The sequence below is a fragment of the Pongo pygmaeus genome, chromosome 7 (genome assembly GCF_028885625.2).
Source record: "Pongo pygmaeus isolate AG05252 chromosome 7, NHGRI_mPonPyg2-v2.0_pri, whole genome shotgun sequence".
NCBI lineage: Eukaryota > Metazoa > Chordata > Mammalia > Primates > Hominidae > Pongo > Pongo pygmaeus.
Window position 1 is genome coordinate 66,348,142 of NC_072380.2, and position 20,485 is coordinate 66,368,626.

At 38.4% G+C, this 20,485-nt stretch overlaps 1 protein-coding gene across 1 annotated transcript in view; it reads left to right on the forward strand.

Moving 5' to 3' along the window:
• RP1 (RP1 axonemal microtubule associated) overlaps positions 1-20,485 on the forward strand; it is a 341,437-nt gene that overhangs the window by 60,339 nt on the left and 260,613 nt on the right. Inside the window, exons 4-5 of the mRNA XM_063669462.1 lie at positions 7,412-8,038; positions 8,574-8,745. Coding sequence (XP_063525532.1) covers positions 7,424-8,038; positions 8,574-8,745 — 787 coding nt within the window. The 5' untranslated portion in view covers positions 7,412-7,423. The remainder of the gene's footprint in view (positions 1-7,411; positions 8,039-8,573; positions 8,746-20,485) is intronic.

Below are 20,485 nucleotides of genomic sequence, written 5' to 3' on the forward strand. Positions count from 1 at the left end.
GTGCTTAATGTACCAGTTGTTTGTGCAGTATGAAATGTACTAGAGAGTATATTTATACAGATAGATAAGGGGGCACATTGGAGGGTACTTACTTCATTCAGCATGTTGATGTAGTGGGAAGGCAGGGGTTCAAGAAAGGTTTCTGAGATGAACTGAGTATTGAAGGAAGGGACAGAAAATGTATGGCAATGAAAGGCAGGGTGTCTGGGTTATGAGGAGGCATTCCAAGTAAGATAAACAATACATGTAAAAATCCAGAGCCACATTTAAAAAACTTCAAATAATCGAAACTACAGAGTAAGACATATGGATCGAAATGAAATTGGAAAAGTAAGCTGAAGTCAGATCACAATTTGTGAGGCATGCTAGGGCATGAAGTGATTTACTAAATGCTGTGCGGATTATGGAAGTGTGTTAAAAGAAGATAAACATGGCGAAAATAATAATGTCCATTTATTGAACACTTGTTATGACATTCAGACACTGTGTCAAACACATAATATATATTCTCTTACTTAACCCTCACCAATGAGCCTATAAAGCAGGTATTTTTCCACATTTTATGGCCAGGGAAGTAGACAGAGGAATTAAGTACATGGCTGCAGATTCACATAGCAAAGTGGAAGAGGCAGGATTTGAACTGAGGTCTGACTGACTCAGTGGTATGCTGAGAATGTATGCTTAACACCACTCCTGTCATCTGGCCACTCTAACAGCAGTGACCAGACAGAACTTAACAGAGCTCAGATATGACATACAGGTAGTCTCAGAGGCCATGGCAATTGAAGGCATTCTCAGGGAAGAAGCCTAATATGAACTCTGCCAATGAGGCTTTTGGCATTCCTTAGACTCACTTATTAAAGGCGGGCCAGGGCCAGAAGCATCAGCATCAGCTTATTAGAAATGTAGATTGTCGACCCCACCCCAGGCCTACTGAATCAACCACTGCAGCAAGATCCCAGGAAATTCATGTGCACCTTCAAGCTTGGGAAGCCATGGTTTAGATACACATTGACATGTGCCAGAGACAGGTGATACCAGGGAGAGGGTATGGTAGCTCGATTGGATAACAGGGGTACCTGGTCTCTGTCCTTAACTGGAGTTGTGGGAGTGGAACGTATACTACGGGAGATGCTCAGAAAAGGAGAGCCCATTTTGTGCTGTCTTATTTGTAAGAAATGTTATCTTTCCTAAAAGTGCTCCAAAAGAATCCTTTTTTGGTTCTTTTGATTCTTCTGATGCTGATGCTTCTGGCCCTGGCCCACCTTTGATAAGTGAGTCTAAGGAATGCCAAAAGCCTCATTGGCAGAAATTCTTTCAGTGTCAAAACAGAACTGATCAATGTGAATTGTTTATCAGACATAGATTATAGAATTAAAGATAAAATCAAGAGAAATGCTGCATTAGTCCTTAGCTATTTAATGGCAGATCATATCTGATCCCAAACTTTTTGAATTTGTACTTCAATTTGGAGCTGGTAATGATACAATTCATGCCTATTGCTACCCTGTAAACACAAATTTCCTTACTGATTTAATAGCCATGTCTGTGTGTAGACAGTGATAATTATAAATGGAGGTTTGTATCAAAGCTAGACACTACTGTTTCTCTTATCTACACCTCACTCTTTCTCTTTCTCCCCATCCCTCCCTACTCCTCTCTCCATTTCTCTCTCATAGGTGGCCTGTAACAAAGTCAGTATTTATGAGGCAAAGTGTGCAGTTTCATGGTCTTTTTCCTTTTGTGATTGGTGTGGAGACAACATTGTGGCGCACATGCTTGAACCTGGTCCTGTTTCCCTAGAGGACCCCTTACCTTGTTTTTGTTGTTCAGAGCTGAGGCAGGAAGCCCAGTAGGAAACCCGATTAGGTGAAGCATCTTCAAGTCCGATTAGACCACAGGTAGTCATTAGAAGGATCAGGTGCCATCTGGGGACTTTATGTGTGACAAAGTCCTGAAACATGTTCAAACCCCAGTATGAGTAAGGGAAGCAGTGGAAGCATGCTGGGTATGCAGAAGCATAAAATCATAGCATTTCATCGTGTGCTGCTTCTGCTGTTTGTCCCGTGTTATGCTGAGTCACCAAATTGTGTACACTCACAGTCATTTCAGAATTACATCAATGAGGTAATAAGCAAGAGTGCCTAAATAAAACAAAAGGCCTAGATCTTTATTTTTAACTGATTACCAGGAGCAAGTACTGACTTAGAAACTTATCAGAATGAGAAAATGTCAAACAATTTCATTTTTAGCCTGCACAATAACAACTTTCTCCCATTAACATAAATAAATGAGGGTTAAAAGTTGTCTGGGAGAGAAATGCTTGTGTACTGGTGAAGTACTTTTTCTGGAGGATAACACTAGGCAAGAAAGAAGATGCAAGAGAAACCTTCATGAGGAAGATTTCACAACTGCAGAGCATGCTAGGAACTGGTTTGTTTCTGGCTGTGGTCTCCTTAGGGTGAGCTCTGTCTGGTGATTAGCATCACCATGGATTAAATTAATTGGCTGTACTCAATCCCTTGCTGGACATGCTGAGAATAAATCCAAAGACATTAGTTTCTTTGCACGAAATGAGGGTACATATCCAGTGACATTTATTTGAGCTATTTAAACAACTTAAACATCTTTTTCTTTTCTTAATAAGGGAAGTTTCAAGTTCTGGTAAGTACAAAACTATTTGAAATCTTTCTTTGGAAAATATTCTGTTTTGCTAGTTGTATTTTGTTTTCCATGTTATACTTAGATTATATATCTGTGTTCTGTCTTTAACTGTTAGAAAAAGAATAAATGTTATTAATAATTATCTTTTACCTAAATATGCCAGCAACCTTCACAATACGCTGATACTGAAGTAGAATGGAACTTCAGTATCAGGAAATCAGGTGATTCTAGTTTATTCAAATGAGTAATGTTACTTTGTTTCTGACAATAAAAGCATTATATACTTCTTATAGACATCTGGGCAATACATTAAAGAAGAAGGCAGCTGCTTGTAATTCAACAATGCTGTGACTACTACAGTGAATAACGGGTGATTTTCCTTTTTGAATCTCCTCTCTCAACTCTACCCCCTAGGCTTATGAAAATCTGAAATGAACTGATTTTTCTTGCAACATCAAGTCTCTGAATTGCTAAAAGAATGAACATTCTGTACATTCTGTATTTCTCAATTTTCCATTTTTTCGACTTCATTATTTGTGACTTGTCTGAATTCACACTATGTGGTAGAAAATTAAACTTAAAATATAATTAGTGAAATGACGCATGTAACTCTGTCATGTTTTGTCGAGTGGGAGAATGAAGACACAGCCCTCTTGGTAGAGGCCAACTATTTAGTTCTGAGCAGCACAGCTGTAAATGATTGATTTAAGTGGGGTTTGATTGAAACTAATGATGCCACAGATAAGCCTAGCCACAGTTGAGCCTAAGGGTGTTAAAAAATCTGCTTAATATTAAAGAGCAATGAAAGTATGCATGATAGCTCCATTGTCTAACTTTAGGCAATAAAGAGGCTCTGCAGAGAAGAAGAGACGGTATTGGTAGCAAGCTGTCATGTCATTAGAAGCGGATTTTAAGGCAAAGAGTTGTTGTAAACCAGCTTCCTTGCTACTTATAGGGAAGTCACTGGTGAGAAAACTGGAGGGCCTCAAGATTCTACAGTTACCTCTTTCCACCTCTACCACTTCGTCAGCCTAAACTTCTGGGAGAATTCAACCATTTTATGCTGCTCAGTTTGTTCGTTCCCTAGGTAGCCCTTAAGTATATTACTGCCTTATTCCAAATTTAAAGGGCATAAGATAAACCTTATTATCAAAAATGTATGTAAAGATACATTGCTAAATTTCCATGCAAATTCTGATTCGTTCTTAAAACTGATTAAGAATGGAGCACAGCTAACATAGGAGAACTCAAAAATGTTACAGAGGGCTGGTAGTTCTGTTTCACAGAAGTGGGCACTCTATTGTCAAGACTTAATGACCACATTGCTGGTCTTGCTCAGGTGCACCAGGTAAATGCTGTACCACCTCTGCCTTCTTCCTGGAGGGCATCTCTACCACTTTTTGCCTCTGGCATCTCAACTCTACACAGGCTCTCCTCTGGAAATTGCCCTCTCTTCTCACTCCTGCCCCCAATCCCTCAGGCTGTATTAGACATCCCTCCTTAATATTCTCTTGGTACCCCAAATCTTCCTCTTCTTCAGTTGAGCTGTTAAGTTGCTCTGTGAACTTCCCATGGACTCTGTAGGAAATGCACATTATTAAGACAGGGCAAAAGCTGATTCACTTCCTTCATAAATACTTGGTTTGTACCCTCTTTCCAAATGATGACATTGTGCAATCAATGAACACAAATGTTTTTATTCAACGATAATACCTAATCTTTATCATGTTCTGGGTTTTACACACAAGGCCCTCCTTATCATAGGCTCTTAAGACTCACCTACAGGGATGCAGAATCTCAACACTCTACCTAAAAGTTCCCCCAGTGACTTCTAGGAGTTCCCAGAGATTCTCTCACACACTATGAAGATCATGTGAACTTGTAGTTTTGTTTTGTTTTCACTACAGCATCCCCAACAAGGTGCCTGGCAACCACCCTGTTGGATGCACCTTCTCTGCAAATGCTCCTCCACTGCTGGGGACCTGGCATCTTCCCAGGTCATGGTACCTTCAGCACCTGCCCTTCATGCGCTGGGCTCAAAACCAATGCTCAGGGCTGGGTAGCAGTGGGATAGGGACAATGCTTCTTTGCTCCTGTCGTCTTTATCTTCTATGTTTTCCCTCCCGGCCCCAGCACAAAATCTCCTTTCTCTTTAGCCAAAACCGACAAACAAAACTGCCCACAAAATTCTTAGCATATTGGCTCACATAGATGTGTTCCCAAAGTGGACACCAGGTTAACAACTCTCCAAATAGTGAGATTCAGGCATTTAAAAAGTGACATTAAGAGCCTCATGATGCACCTACACCAAGAAAAATATCATTTTCCAAAATTAAGTGAAAAATGTGTCTCAAATATTATTCATGTACAATATTTTCAAATAAACATATAAGTAAACCAACCTAAAATATAATTGGAGACAGAGTTCTAAAGTCTTACTTATTTTTTATTTTATTTTTTTCTTGAAATGGAGTCTCACTGTGTCATCCAGGCTGGGGTGCAGTGGTGCGATCTCGGCTCACTGCAACCTCCACCTCCTGGGTTCAAGTGATTCTCCTGCCTCAGCCTCCTGAGTAGAGTAGCTGGGACTACAAGTGCACGCCACCACGCCCGGCTAATTTTTGTATTTTTAGTAGAGATGAGGTTTCACCATGTCGGCCAGGCTGGTCTCGAACCCCTGACCTCAGGTGATCTACCTGCCTCGGCCTCCCAAGGTGCTGGGATTGCACGTGTGAGCCACCATGCCTGGCCTAAAGTCTTATTTAAATACTGAAGGGACTCATCCTTCTTATAGTTGCTGAGGCCATGGCGATTAAGCAGCCTGCTCAAGGTCAGACCACAGTTGACCAGATGAGGATGAGAAGAGGTTGTAGTTTTGCTGACTCCATTGCGAAGCTGGATTCCCCAGCTCCTGATGCACATGTCTGCTACAGCTGCTTTTTTTTTTGTCTTAAGTATTATAATTACTTTAAATCTCTGAGGAAGAAGGAAGGGAAGACATCTAATTTCTGGGCTGATCTTCAAATTTTTTTTTCCAAGTTACATTTAAATAAGATTTGCAAATCAGATTGGAGATATATGAAGAATCTTGGATAACAGCTTGCAAACATTTAAGTAGATAATTTGGGCCAGATTTATAGCTGATTTACAATGATAAACATGCCTTTTTCCATCTCTGTATTACCAATCACATTAATTTTGTTTGTTCAATTTGTCTTCAAGGCTGCAAGACTTTCTTACTGTGTCAAAAGACAGTAATAATTAAAATGATTTCAAACAATAGAAAACAGCCACAAATGAAAACAAGGCCAGAACCAGATAAATCCTTCCACATGCTGCTCATTTGTCAGTCAAACTCCAGTTGCACTGAGAAGTGGAAAAGGAAAATCTTAGTGCTTTGCTGAAAATTACTCTTCTTGAATTCTCTCCTGAAGGTTTAACTTTAGAACTACTAGTGGGACCAGTAACCAGACTGCACCAGTTTTAGCAGCCCATAGCAATGCTGTCATTCATTCAAAGAACATTTTTGCTTAATGCAGTGTTTCCCAAAGTAAGATAAGTGGTGTGTGAGATGATTTGCCTGCATTTTCTCCAATATGCAGTGGAAACATCTGATAGTATCTTAAGATGGCTCTTACTTAAGGTTCTATGTGATACATTCCTCCTAGAACTCAATGTCAAGTACATTTTCCTCCAGACAATTTGAACTTTAAAAACATTTCCTGTTTCTCCTATATTTCCTTACTGTCAGGATCCGAAGGACTAAATTGATGAATTGCAAAACTCTCTTACTTTTCTCAGTGGATGGTTTCTGATTTGTGTCTCTGTTGTTTTTTAAATTGTGCAATAATACCTGCTAATTTTAAAGGTTCACAAAGTTTAGCAATGTATAAAAAACACGAATATTATCCAGAATTCTGCAATCCAGAGTTAACCACCATCAACACTGGGTTGTGTATATTTCTGGACTTTTCCCCAATTCGTATAACTCAGTCATGTGCCACATAACCCTACTTTGGTCAATGGTGGACTACCTATATGATGGTGGCCCCTCAAGATTATAATACCATATTTTGACTGTATCTTTTCTATGTTTAGATATGTTTAGATACACAAATTACCACTGTGTTACAATGCCCTACGGTATTCAAACAGTAACATGCTGTACAGATTTATAGCCTAGGAGGAATAGGTTATTCCATAAAGCCTGGGTGTGTAGTAGGCTATACCATCTGTTTGTATAAGTACACTCTATGATGTTGACACAATGATGAAATCATGTAACAATGCATTTCTCAGAACTTATCGTCATTGTTAAGCAATGTGACTGTACGTATACATTTAAATCGGTGGCACAGAATGTTTTGCAAACTGATTTTTTCCCTTAGTAATATGTCATGATCATCTTTCTATGCCAAAAGATACATCTATAAGGTCATGTTTAATGGTTGCGTAGTTTTCCATTGCATGGGTGTATATGTGATAATTTATCTAGGCCCTTATTCGTGTGTTTAGGTTGTTTTAACTTTTAAGTTATAAATATCCTTATTTAACAGTTTATCTCTTTTATTGTAAGTTCCTTAAAATTGTCTTTCAAAATTGATAGGTATAATGAATGAATAAACGAATGAAAGAATAAACTTCTAGGAATATCCTGGATGTCTGCAGCTATATTTAGCATGCATTAGTATTACCATGTATTCGCTATGGTGCTGTGATTCTGGAGATAATTTTCTTTCTTCTCTAGGTCTCAGCCAAAATGAGTGATACCCCTTCTACTGGTTTTTCCATCATTCATCCTACGTCTTCTGAAGGTCAAATTCCACCCCCTCGCCATTTGAGCCTCACTCATCCTGTTGTGGCCAAGCGAATCAGTTTCTACAAGAGCGGAGACCCCCAATTCGGCGGGGTCAGGGTGGTGGTCAATCCTCGCTCCTTTAAGTCCTTCGATGCTCTGCTGGATAACTTGTCCAGGAAGGTGCCCCTACCTTTTGGAGTGAGGAACATCAGCACCCCTCGGGGCAGGCACAGCATCACGAGCCTGGAGGAGCTGGAGGACGGCGAGTCGTACCTATGTTCCCACGGCAGGAAGGTGCAGCCTGTAGACCTGGACAAAGCCCGTCGGCGCCGGCGGCCCTGGCTCAGCAGCCGGGCCATCAGCGCACACGCACCGCCCCACCCCGTAGCCGTCGCTGCTCCCGGCGTGACCCGCCCCCCACGGAGCCTGATGGTCTTCAGGAATGGCGACCCGAAGACGAGGCGCGCGGTTCTTCTGAGCAGGAGGGTCACCCAGAGCTTCGAGGCATTTCTACAGCACCTGACAGAGGTCATGCAGCGCCCTGTGGTCAAGCTGTATGCTACAGACGGAAGGAGGGTGAGCGTTCTGGGGGCTCCTCGAGCCTGAGCTCATTTTGAGCACCCTACTAATTGGATTCGTGTGGGATGTGAATGGTGGCCCCCGGGAAGGAAGTCTTCCTTCCTCCCTGCCTGTGTATGTGAGTGTGTGTGCTCCCATGCTGCCTTTGTTCCTTTGTCAGAATCTGACTGGAATTTCATCTTTCCCTCACCCCACCTACCCCTTTCTCTCTTCCCTGAGCCCCGAGTTACATAATGTTTTCACATGGAATCCAATCTTGATAATATTTTTTGGAAAGGAGTGGCAAAGAGTAGTATTTTCACAGAGGAAGCATTTTCCTGAGATCCCTGCTGGGACGTAACTGACTCCCCCACCCAACCTTGACATTTGGTATTTCTACTTATTTTGTATACACCACTGGTGCCTAAGAAAATGCTCATTGATGATGTCTTTCAAGCCTAGGAGGTTGTTGATTTGATTCAAGCAAAGTTATAAAATTACCACTTAGTATAAAATGTGCTCATCTCAGCATAATGACTCTGGTCTCTTTTAGGTTCCCAGCCTCCAGGCAGTGATCCTGAGCTCTGGAGCTGTGGTGGCAGCAGGAAGGGAGCCATTTAAACCAGGAAATTATGACATCCAAAAATACTTGCTTCCTGCTAGATTACCAGGGATCTCTCAGCGTGTGTACCCCAAGGGAAATACAAAGTCAGAAAGCAGAAAGAGTAAGTCACTTATTAATATATAGCCCATATTTTTAGCCCTGAGATTTTTTTTGCCTCAATGACAGCAAAAATCCATGCTTCAATGACCAGTTTCTTTCACCACAGAAACGAAAAGGAGAGGATTTAAAAACATTTTAAACAGAAATTGGCTATATTTATAGTTGGAAAGAGTCAGATTATCTATTTTTTAGACTTTTCCAAATCAATGGTATGCCTGTTTAAATTGATGATGTGTGCTTTTTTGCATAAAATACCTAGTTAAAAAAATAAAAATGCCAGCATTTCTTGCTTTAGAGTGAAATCTGTGTAAGTCTCCTCTCTGGTAGTTGCAGAGTTTTCTCTAAATAGTACCATGCAGCATCCATAGCTGACCTCAGCAGGTTAGCAGAATGACTGTATTTTTTCAAATCTACGCTATGTGCTCTGCCTTCTGAAGTTATTCCTATAAAAATCACAGGTTCTTAGATCCACACTTTATTTATTAAATAAAAGGTTCATGCAACCAATTCATGCTGGTTAACGATAATGTAGGTTGATAATTCTGTAGGATCTGCTGTGTAGCATTATCCTTTGGATAGAGGAGGAAGAGGGCCTCTTCAGGCCCAGGGATGTAGGATAAGCTGTAAATTGCCTATACAGCATGGCTAATCTCATTATTCATTGTACTCAGTATTTCCAGGGAAGACAAGCTCTTTGCTAGAGTACTGATTGTTTTTTATACTTAAATTTAAGTTTTTATTCTCTTTAGACTCGGATAATATGTATTTTAAATAGTATTAATCTCTCTACTTACTGCTAATGTGGGTGAAACTAATCCATTGTTGTTTAATGATTTCATGGATATATTCAATAGATAATTATTAATGCTTCTATTTTGTAAGCATTAGGTTGCCACATATATGTTATAAATATGGTAGTGCTATTTCATGTTTGTCATTTTACTAAAATGATTTTATTATCTTATGTCTGATACAGGTTGCTGAGTATGGTTTTTGATGACTGCAGGGAATCTGAGGGCTTTGTTAAGTTTTCTTCAAAAATTTGAGACACTTTGATTTACAATTTAAGTAAAAGCATATCAAAAATAAGAAAAAATATTTCTAGGTTTATACTCTGCAACATTAAAGGGGCTTACCTGATGGCAAATATGTGCAAATCTATATAGATTTGCTAACAGGATTTTTTTTCTTTTTGAGACGGGGTCTCGCTATGTTACCCAGGCTGTTATGATGGGCTCAAGTGATCACCCGCCTCAGCCTCCCAAAGTGCTGGGATTACAGATGTGAGCCATTGCGCCCAGCCCAGGCATTTTGATTGAATTTAAGAAGCAAGAGTGCCAAGGTTAATGCTGAAGATACACGTTAAAAAGATAACTGATATCTGGACTTATGTCTAGCTCTGTTCTCTCTTGTGCCCTATATTAAGTCAGCTGCAACGATTATACAAAGTGCATGCTAAATTAATAATTAGTACTTGATTAATTCCGTCTTAATCATAAAATGTTTCTGCTTTCATAAAGCTATGGATACCTCTTTTGATATGTGAAGGTGGGAAGATGAATACCATCATAAATTGTTACTTGCCTTGTTCGAATAGGTAAGCGGTACTTGGTTAGACTCCAGTTTCAGTACTGGTAAACAAAACAATGAAATGAAAACCCACAAAAAACTTTTATCTTTGGTAGAATTCTTAGCACTTTTTACTTTATACATTTTTAAAATTAAATTACCTTATTAAACTTGTTAAAATTCTCTGAACCTCCTCATTGAAGTTGAAGTAGAATTAGAGATCTCTTCTAAAGAGTGATTTGAAGAAATGTACCACTGTTATAGTAGGTTTTCTCAAATAACTATTGGGAAAATACATAGGCTCACGCGTGTAATCCCAGCACTTTGGGAGGCCGAGGCGGGCGGATCATGAGGTCAGGAGATTGAGACCATCCTGGCCAACATGGTGAAAACCCGTCTCTACTAAAAATACAAAACAATTAGCTGGGCATGGTGGTGCGGGCCTGTAGTCCCAGCTATTCGGGATGCTGAAGCAGGGGAATTGCTTGAACCCTGAAGGTGGAGGTAGCAGTGAGCCCAGATCGCGCCACTGCACTCCAGCCTGGTGACAGAGCGAGACTCTGTCTCAAAAAAAAAAAAAAAAAAAAGAACAAAATACATAGAGCTCAGAAACATATCAGTAACATTTTACTATGAAATACGAAAATGTACTACTTTTCATACTAATCATTTCCCCTTTTCTCTTTTTTTCTTTGCTGCCTCTTCCTTCGGATATTTCTAACTTCTCTGCCTTCCATATTATATTTTGATGTGGGCACCTTTTACTCTTAAAATCTTTAAAGTAAGCACACGTATGTCTTCAAGCTCTAGGTCCCAGATTTATTCTGTTTCTTCTGAGAAAACACATAATAATGATTGCTACTTAGACTATTCTTTTGTTCCTGAAAATTACTTGGCCTTAGAAAAGAATGATTCTCAGAATTTACCAATATATCCTTCTGAAGATGATATTGAGAAATCAATTATTTTTAATCAAGATGGCACTATGACAGTTGAGATGAAAGTTCGATTCAGAATAAAAGAGGAAGAAACCATAAAATGGACAACTACTGTCAGTAAAACTGGTCCTTCTAATAATGATGAAAAGAGTGAGATGAGTTTTCCAGGAAGAACAGAAAGTCAATCATCTGGTTTAAAGCTTGCAGCATGTTCATTCTCTGCAGATGTGTCACCTATGGAGCGAAGCAGTAATCAAGAGGGCAGTTTGGCAGAGGAGATAAACATTCAAATGACAGATCAAGTTGCTGAAACTTGCAGTTCTGCTAGTTGGGAGAATGCTACTGTGGACACAGATATCATCCAGGGAACTCAAGACCAAGCAAAGCATCGTTTTTATAGGCCCCCTACACCTGGGCTAAGAAGAGTGAGACAAAAGAAATCTGTGATAGGCAGTGTGACCTTAGTATCTGAAACTGAGGTTCAAGAGAAAATGATTGGACAGTTTTCCTATAGTGAAGAAAGGGAAAGTGGGGAAAACAAGTCTGAGTATCACATGTTTACACATTCTTGCAGTAAAATGTCATCAGTATCTAACAAACCAGTACTTGTTCAGATCAGTAACAATGATCAAATGGAAGAGTCATCATTAGAAAGAAAAAAGGAAAACAGTCTGCTTAAGTCAAGTGCAATAAGTGCTGGTGTTATAGAAATTACAAGTCAGAAGATGTTAGAGATGTCACATAATAATGGTTTGCCATCAACTATATCAAATAACTCAATTGTGGAGGAAGATGTAGTTGATTGTGTGGTATCGGACAACAAAACTGGTATCAAGAACTTCAAAACTTATGGTAACACCAGTGATAGGTTCAGTCCTATTTCAGCAGATGTAACCCATTTTTCAAGTAATAACTCTGGAACTGACAAAAATATTTCTGAGGCTCCAGCTTCAGAAGCATCCTCTACTGTCACTGCAAGAATTGACAGACTAATTAATGAATTTGCTCAGTGTGGTTTAACAAAACTTCCAAAAAATGAAAAGAAGATTTTGTCATCTGTTGCCAGCAAAAAGAAGAAAAAATCTCGACAGCAAGCAATAAATTCCAGGTATCAAGATGGACAGCTTGCAACCAAAGGAATTCTTAATAAGAATGAGAGAATAAACACAAAAGGTAGAATTACAAAGGAAATGATAGTGCAAGATTCAGATAATCCCCTTAAAGGAGGGATACTTTGTGAGGAAGACCTCCAGACAAGTGATACTGTAATTGAATCAAATACTTTTTGTTCCAAAAGTAATCTCAATTCCACGATTTCCAAGAATTTCCATAGAAATAAATTAAATACTACTCAAAATTCCAAGGTTCAAGGACTTTTAACCAAAAGAAAATCTAGATCACTAAATAAAATAAGCTTAGGAGCACCTAAAAAAAGAGAAATCGATCAAAGAGATAAAGTGTTTCCTCACAATGAATCTAAATATTGCAAAATTACTTTTGAAAATAAAAGTTTATTTCATGTATTTAACATCCTTGAGCAAAAACCCAAAGATTTATATGCACCGCAATCTCAAGCAGAAGTGGCATCTGGGTATTTGAGAGGAATGGCAAAGAAGAGTTTAGTTTCAAAAGTTACTGATTCACACATAACTTTAAAAAGCCAGAAAAAACATAAAGGGGATAAAGTGAAAGCGAGTGCTGCTTTAAGTAAACGACATGCTACAACCAGGGCAAATTCTTTAGCTTCTTTGAAAAAACCTGATTTTCCTGAGGATATTGCTCATCATTCAATTCAAAATTATATACAGAGTTGGTTGCAGAACATAAATCCACATCCAACTTTAAAGCCTGTAAAATCAGCTCCAGTATGGAGAAATGAAACGAGTGTGGTAAATTGTAGCAATAATAGTTTTTCAGGGAATGATCCCCATACAAGTTCTGGAAAAATAAGTAATTTTGTTATGGAAAGTAATAAGCACATAACGAAAATTGCCTGTTTGACAGGAGATAATCTATGTAAAGAGGGAGATAAGTCTTTTATTGCCAATGACACTGGTGAAGAAGATCTCCATGAGACACAGGTTGGATCTCTGAATGATGCTTATTTGGTTCCCCTGCATGAACATTGTACTTTGTCACAGTCAGCTATTAATGATCATAATACTAAAAGTCATATAGCTGCTGAAAAATCAGGACCAGAGAAAAAACTTGTTTACCAGGAAATAAACCTAGCTAGAAAAAGGCAAAGTGTAGAGGCTGCCATTCAAGTAGATCCTATAGAAGAGGAAACTCCAAAAGACCTCTTACCAGCCCTGATGCTTCACCAATTGCAAGCTTCAGTTCCTGGTATTCACAAGATTCGGAATGGAGTTGTTCAAATGCCAGGTTCACTTGCAGATGTTCCCTTTCATTCTGCAATATGTAATTCATCCACTAATCTCCTTCTAGCTTGGCTCTTGGTGCTAAACCTAAAGGGAAGTATGAACAGCTTCTGTCAAGTTGATGCTCACAAGGCTACCAACAAATCTTCAGAAACACTTGCATTATTGGAGATTCTAAAGCACATAGCTATCACAGAGGAAGCTGATGACTTGAAAGCTGCTGTTGCCAATTTAGTGGAGTCAACTACAAGCCACTTTGGACTCAGTGAGAAAGAACAAGACATAGTTCCAATAGATCTTTCTGAAAATTGTTCCACAGTCAACATTCAGAGTGTTCCTAAGTGCAGTGAAAATGAAAGAACACAAGGAATCTCCTCTTTGGATGGAGGTTGCTCTGCCAGTGAGGCATGTGCCCCTGAAGTCTGTGTTTTGGAAGTGACTTGCTCTCCATGTGAGATGTGCACTGTAAATAAGGCTTATCCTCCAAAAGAGATATGTAACCCCAGTGACACTTTTTTTCCTAGTGATGGTAATGGTGTGGATCAGACTTCTATGAATAAGGCTTGTTTCCTAGGAGAGGTCTGTTCACTTACTGATACTGTGTTTTCTGATAAGCCTTGTGCTCAAAAGGAGAACCATATCTATGAGGGAGCTTGCCCAATTGATGAGACCTATGTTCCTCTCAATGTCTGCAATACCATTGACTTTTTAAACTCCAAAGAAAACACATATACTGATAACTTGGAATCAACTGAAGAGTTAGAAAGAGGTGATGACATTCAGAAAGATCTAAATATTTTGACAGACCCTGAATATAAAAATGGCTTTAATACATTGGTGTCGCATCAAAATGTCAGCAATTTAAGCTCCTGTGGCCTTTGCCTAAGTGAAAAAGAAGCAGAACTTGATAAGAAACATAGTTCTCTAGATGATTTTGAAAATTGTTCACTAAGGAAGTTTCAGGATGAAAATGCATATACTTCCTTTGATATGGAAGAACCAAGGACTTCTGAAGAACCAGGCTCAATAACCAACAGCGTGACATCAAGTGAAAGAAACATTTCAGAATTGGAATCTTTTGAAGAATTAGAAAACCATGACACTGATATCTTTAATACAGTGGTAGATGGAGGAGAGCAAGCCACTGAAGAATTAATCCAAGAAGAGGCAGAGGCTAGTAAAACTTTAGAATTGATAGACATCTCTAGTAAGAATATTATGGAAGAAAAAAGAAAGAATGGTATAATTTATGAAATAATCAGTAAGAGGCTGGCAACACCACCATCTTTAGTTTTTTGCTATGATTCTAAGCAAAATAGTGAAAAGGAGACCAATGAAGGAGAAACTAAGATGGTAAAAATGATGGTGAAAAGTATGGAAACTGGAAGTTACTCAGAGTCCTCTCCTGATTTAAAAAGATGCATCAAAAGTCCAGTGACTTCTGATTGGTCAGACTATCGGCCTGACAGTGACAGTGAGCAGCCATATAAAACATCCAGTGATGATCCCAATGACAGTGGCGAACTTACCCAAGAGAAAGAATATAACATAGGATTTGTTAAAAGGGCAATAGAAAAACTTTACGGTAAAGCAGATATTATCAAACCATCTTTTTTTCCTGGGTCTACCCACAAATCTCAGGTTTGTCCTTATAATTCTGTGGAATTTCAGTGTTCCAGGAAAGCAAGTCTTTATGATTCTGAAGGGCAGTCATTTGGCTCTTCTGAACAGGTATCTAGTAGTTCACCTATGTTGCAGGAATTCCAGGAGGAAAGACAAGATAAGTGTGATGTTAGTGCTGTGAGGGACAATTATTATAGGGGTGACATTGTAGAACCTGGTACAAAACAAAATGATCATAGCAGAATCCTTACAGACATAGAGGAAGGAGTACTGATTGACAAAGGCAAATGGCTTCTGAAAGAAAATCATTTGCTAAGGATGTCATCTGAAAATCCTGGCATGTGTGGCAATGCAGACACCACATCAGTGGACACCCTACTTGATAATAATAGCAGTGAGGTACCATATTCACATTTTGGTAATTTGGCCCCAGGCCCAACCATGGATGAACTCTCCTCTTCAGAACTCGAGGAACTGACTCAACCCCTTGAACTAAAATGCAATTACTTTAACATGCCTCATGGTAGTGACTCAGAACCTTTCCATGAGGATTTGCTGGATGTTCGCAATGAAACCTGTGCCAAGGAAAGAATAGCAAATCACCATACAGAGGAGAAGGGTAATCATCAGTCAGAAAGAGTATGCACATCTGTCACTTATTCCTTTATTTCTGCTGGTAACAAAGTCTACCCTGTCTCTGATGATGCTATTAAAAACCAACCATTGCCTGGCAGTAATATGATTCATGGTACACTTCAGGAAGCTGACTCTTTGGATAAACTGTACGCTCTTTGTGGTCAACACTGCCCAATACTAACTGTTATTATCCAACCCATGAATGAGGAAGACCGAGGATTTGCATATCGCAAGGAATCTGATATTGAAAATTTCTTGGGTTTTTATTTATGGATGAAAATACACCCATATTTACTTCAGACAGACAAAAATGTGTTCAGGGAAGAGAACAATAAAGCAAGTATGAGACAAAATCTTATTGATAATGCCATTGGTGATATATTTGATCAGTTTTATTTCAGTAACACATTTGACTTGATGGGTAAAAGAAGAAAACAAAAAAGAATTAACTTCTTGGGGTTAGAGGAAGAAGGTAATTTAAAGAAATTTCAACCAGATTTGAAGGAAAGGTTTTGTGTGAATTTCTTGCACACATCATTGTTAGTTGTGGGTAATGTGGATTCAAATACACAAGACCTCAGCAGTCAGACAAATGAAATCTTTAAAGCAGTCGATGAGAATAACAACTTATTAAATAACAGATTCCAGGGCTCAAGAACAAATCTCAACCAAGTAGTAAGAGAAAATATCAACTGTCTTTACTTCTTTGAAATGCTTGGTCAAGCTTGCCTCTTAGATATTTGCCAAGTTGAGACCTCCTTAAATATTAGCAACAGAAATATTTTAGAAGAACTTTGTATGTTTGAGGGTGAAAATCTTTTCATTTGGGAAGAGGAAGACATATTAAATTTAACTGATCTTGAAAGCAGTAAAGAACAAGAAGATTTATAATTTCAATGTCAGCACAGTCATTCTTTGTCAATTCATTTTTTCCCATAATGAGATGAAGCACATGTGACGAATACGGACTAGATAACCTCTAAGAATTTTCCACTTCTTCAAAATGAACTTACTCTAGAAAGCTTACCCTTGGATAACCAGTTTGACTTTCATAATTTCTCTGTTCTTTGTTTTTCCAACAATTAAAGACTCAGGTTCTCTTATTGTGGAAGTTTCTATCTGGTTTTGTTCTGAACTTACATTTTTATTTTTTGGTATCTATGATTTTTTTTTGCTCAGGGCATCAAAATGTGCTAAGGACAAGAATTATATCCTTTTTAAAAAATGTTGTTAGCTTGGTGTAAAATGTATATTGACTGTATTGGTGAATAAATTGAATAGACATAACCTCAAAGTACTTCACTTATTCTTTTTAACTACTGATTTGATAAAAAGTATGATTATAAGATATCCACAACAATCTCATAGTTTCTTGTGCCAAATGTGTTGAGTCCAGTTCCTCAGAATATCCAGTGAAATTGCAAGCATTTCCATGGGACAGGATTTAGTGTTTTTCTAATAGACTAGACTATCAGATAGCAATTGGTTTGAATAATTGTGGTGTATTTCCCAGGAGTTAACCAGGAAAGCTTTTAAGAGTCCTTCCACTGCATGACTATATGATGGTATAGAAACAAGTCTTAGAAAACTTGGAAATCTATGCCTGTTGTCTACAGCTAACTCAAATTAGAATGATCAGTATTTTTGGAGCCACACATGGAGATGCTAAAATAACGTAAATTTGGCATTGAGGAACAAAAGGTAATTAAATTAATTACATCAAGAATAATGTTGGTGTCAGGTCAGTGTGAGTCATAAATTCATAAAAATTATGAATTGCTACTTCATCAGCTGGAGACTACTTCTATGTGGAGTATGCTTTTTAAAAAAACATTAAGTGATGCTTTCTTTTAATGAAAATATGGAAGCATAATGTTATGTAAGTTTCTGTAGTAAGCAATGAGAAATTGTAGTGAATGAAAGGGCACAAAGTTTTGGAGAAAAAATAGAAAGGAGAAAATAATTTACATTAATTTTGTGCCTACTGTGTACCAGGGACTATGGTACACCTGCAGGCTTTTTGTGTGTAATTCTTCCTCATAAAGGCACTGTGAATGTGGCTTTATTACTTCCCCTGCATTTTTTTTTTTTTTTTAAGTAGAGAAGTTAGGAGCAAAAGGTAAAGGACTTTCATGACTGGTTTACAGTAGGGGTATCATGCCAGGATTTGAACCCAGTTCTTTGTCTTGAAAATCAATGCTCTTTTTACTACCTTTTTTTTTTTTTTTTTTTTTAAAGCTGATTCTCAGTATGTTTCCCAGGCTGGTTTTGAACTCCTGGGCTCAAATGATCCTCCATCCTCAGCTTCTCAAGTAGGTGGGACTACAGGCACATGCCACTGCGCTGGGCTTACTACATTTTTATCATTGTTTTCATGTGAGGAAGAAGGGGTAAGATTTTTTTTTTTTTGAGACAGAGTTTTGCTCTTGTTGCCCAGGCTGGAGTGCAATGGTGCAATCTCGGCTCACCGCAACCCCTGCCTCCTGGGTTCAAGTGATTCTCCTGCCTCAGCCTCCCAAGTAGCTGGGATTACAGTCATGCACCACCACACCTGGCTAATTTTTGTATTTTTAGTAGAGTTGGGGTTTCTCTATGTTGGTTAGGCTGTTCTTGAACTCCCGACCTCAGATGATCCGCTCGCCTCAGCCTCCCAAAGTGCTGGGATTACAGGTGTGAGCCACCGTGCCCAGCCAGGGATAAGATATTTTTAAAAACATTACCACTCATTCTCTAGTGCAGGGAGACAAGGAAAGAATTTTTCTTTTTAATTTGGAAGGTGTGAAATATAGATATACCCAAGAAGACTGAGGAAATCACTTATAAAAACCAGGAGGTTTCAAGGAATATGGCATGTAGTATATAGTTTTTGGCAATACTATTACACCAAACAGTGTCCTTCATGCATAATAATTGGGAGAAGCTGGAGTGACAACCATGAATTAGTAATGCATGACTGTGTAACATACTTCTTCTTTAAACATACTTCTTTAAAATGAACATGTTCACTTGCATTGAATTCTGAGATCTTGGGCCACATCTTATTCACAGAGCTAGCTTCGTACTTGGGACATGGTAAGTACCTACTAAATGTGTGTTAAATGGATAAGAAGTGCTTTTGAAGGCATTTAATTTTTCTTTACCTCTTACTAATTTCAGATCCATACATGTAGAAGGATGTGCAAATATGCTGAAGGATAGAACTCAGTTTTTTATATATTTTTTAGTTCTTTTTATATTTTATGAAAGCAGTATTTTACTTATCCTTAAAATGTCTGTAAAGATAATTTTTTCTTTTAAACATTCAAAGCATGTTTTTAGTTTTACAAGATTTATATTTAAAAAATCTTGTCACACTGCGAAATTTAGAAGAGTAAGTGAAACTTTAGAGGAAATTTAAGGATATTATAGAGAGCTAGCTTTTGCTTTAGAGATGAAGTACCTGAAGGGCTGAGTATGGAAGTGTAGCCTCCTTTACTCAGGGGAAGATATGTAGAATTCAGAGTCTCTGGTCCCAAGGTGGAGTGGTGAAATTATTGTGTTTTGCCCACCAGATGGCAGCTGTGCTATGTGCTGCCAAAGGTTCAGGCACTCTGAGAGGCTTGCATGGATAAAGGCAATGTTTTAAGCATTGGGGCAGTCTCTGAGCTTTCTGCTTCTGCGTCAAAGAAAGCTGAATGCCCAACTGTGCAGGCATCCCCCAAATATTAAACCCAGAAGAAGTAGCAGTGTTCAGAATTAAAATAAATATACTATTAGTATATTTAGTAGCAAGGAGCAGAAGTTCAAAAGTAGAGGCACTCAAAAATGCCAGCTGTCAAGAATCATCAGAGTTGATTCCAAGGAAAGCCCAATTTGGGGACGATGGGACCCAACAAAATTCCCTAATTCAAGTTGAAACTAAGTTAATGAGCCATTGGCTCAGTGGATAGGGGTAATTTTTACATGACACTTTCAAATATTATAATGTAACTTTTCAGTGGCACAAAACATGCCTCATTTTTCAGAGTGTAAACTGAGGTATTGAAACTACATTCCATATTTGCAGCACTCATTAAAGTCCTTATGAAGAGCTACCTTATAAGGTGGTTGTGAGAGGATCACTAGAGAAAATACTTGTAAAACTCTTAGCACAGAGGTTGGCACACAGTGTTAAACATGTTTTAGCTATTTTTCTTTAAAAAGCCATTAGTGTGAATATGTTTGATACGCTTTTCAAAGTTGGTGTTCTTCTGACCAAGATGTATTTTAGCTTTATTGTGTGCATATATATATATATATATGAAATGTAATATTTTCAACATTTAGTCATATACCCCTTTACAAAAGTGAAGGTGACTTAACAGTTTGAGCCCCTGCTTGGTGCCAAATATTGGGCTAAGTTCTTTATGTGTATTATCTTAGTCCTCACAAGAACCCTCTCAATGGGTAACAGTATCTGTAATGTAGCAGGAAGGGGACTAAAACTCACAGAGGCTAGTAAAGAAGCACTTTTACTTTAATATCTGTATTTGATCCTCATAAAAAGTCCTGAGTTTTGTGGTTTGATACTCTACATACAGATCTACCCTGAAAACAAAATGACTTTCTATTCCCT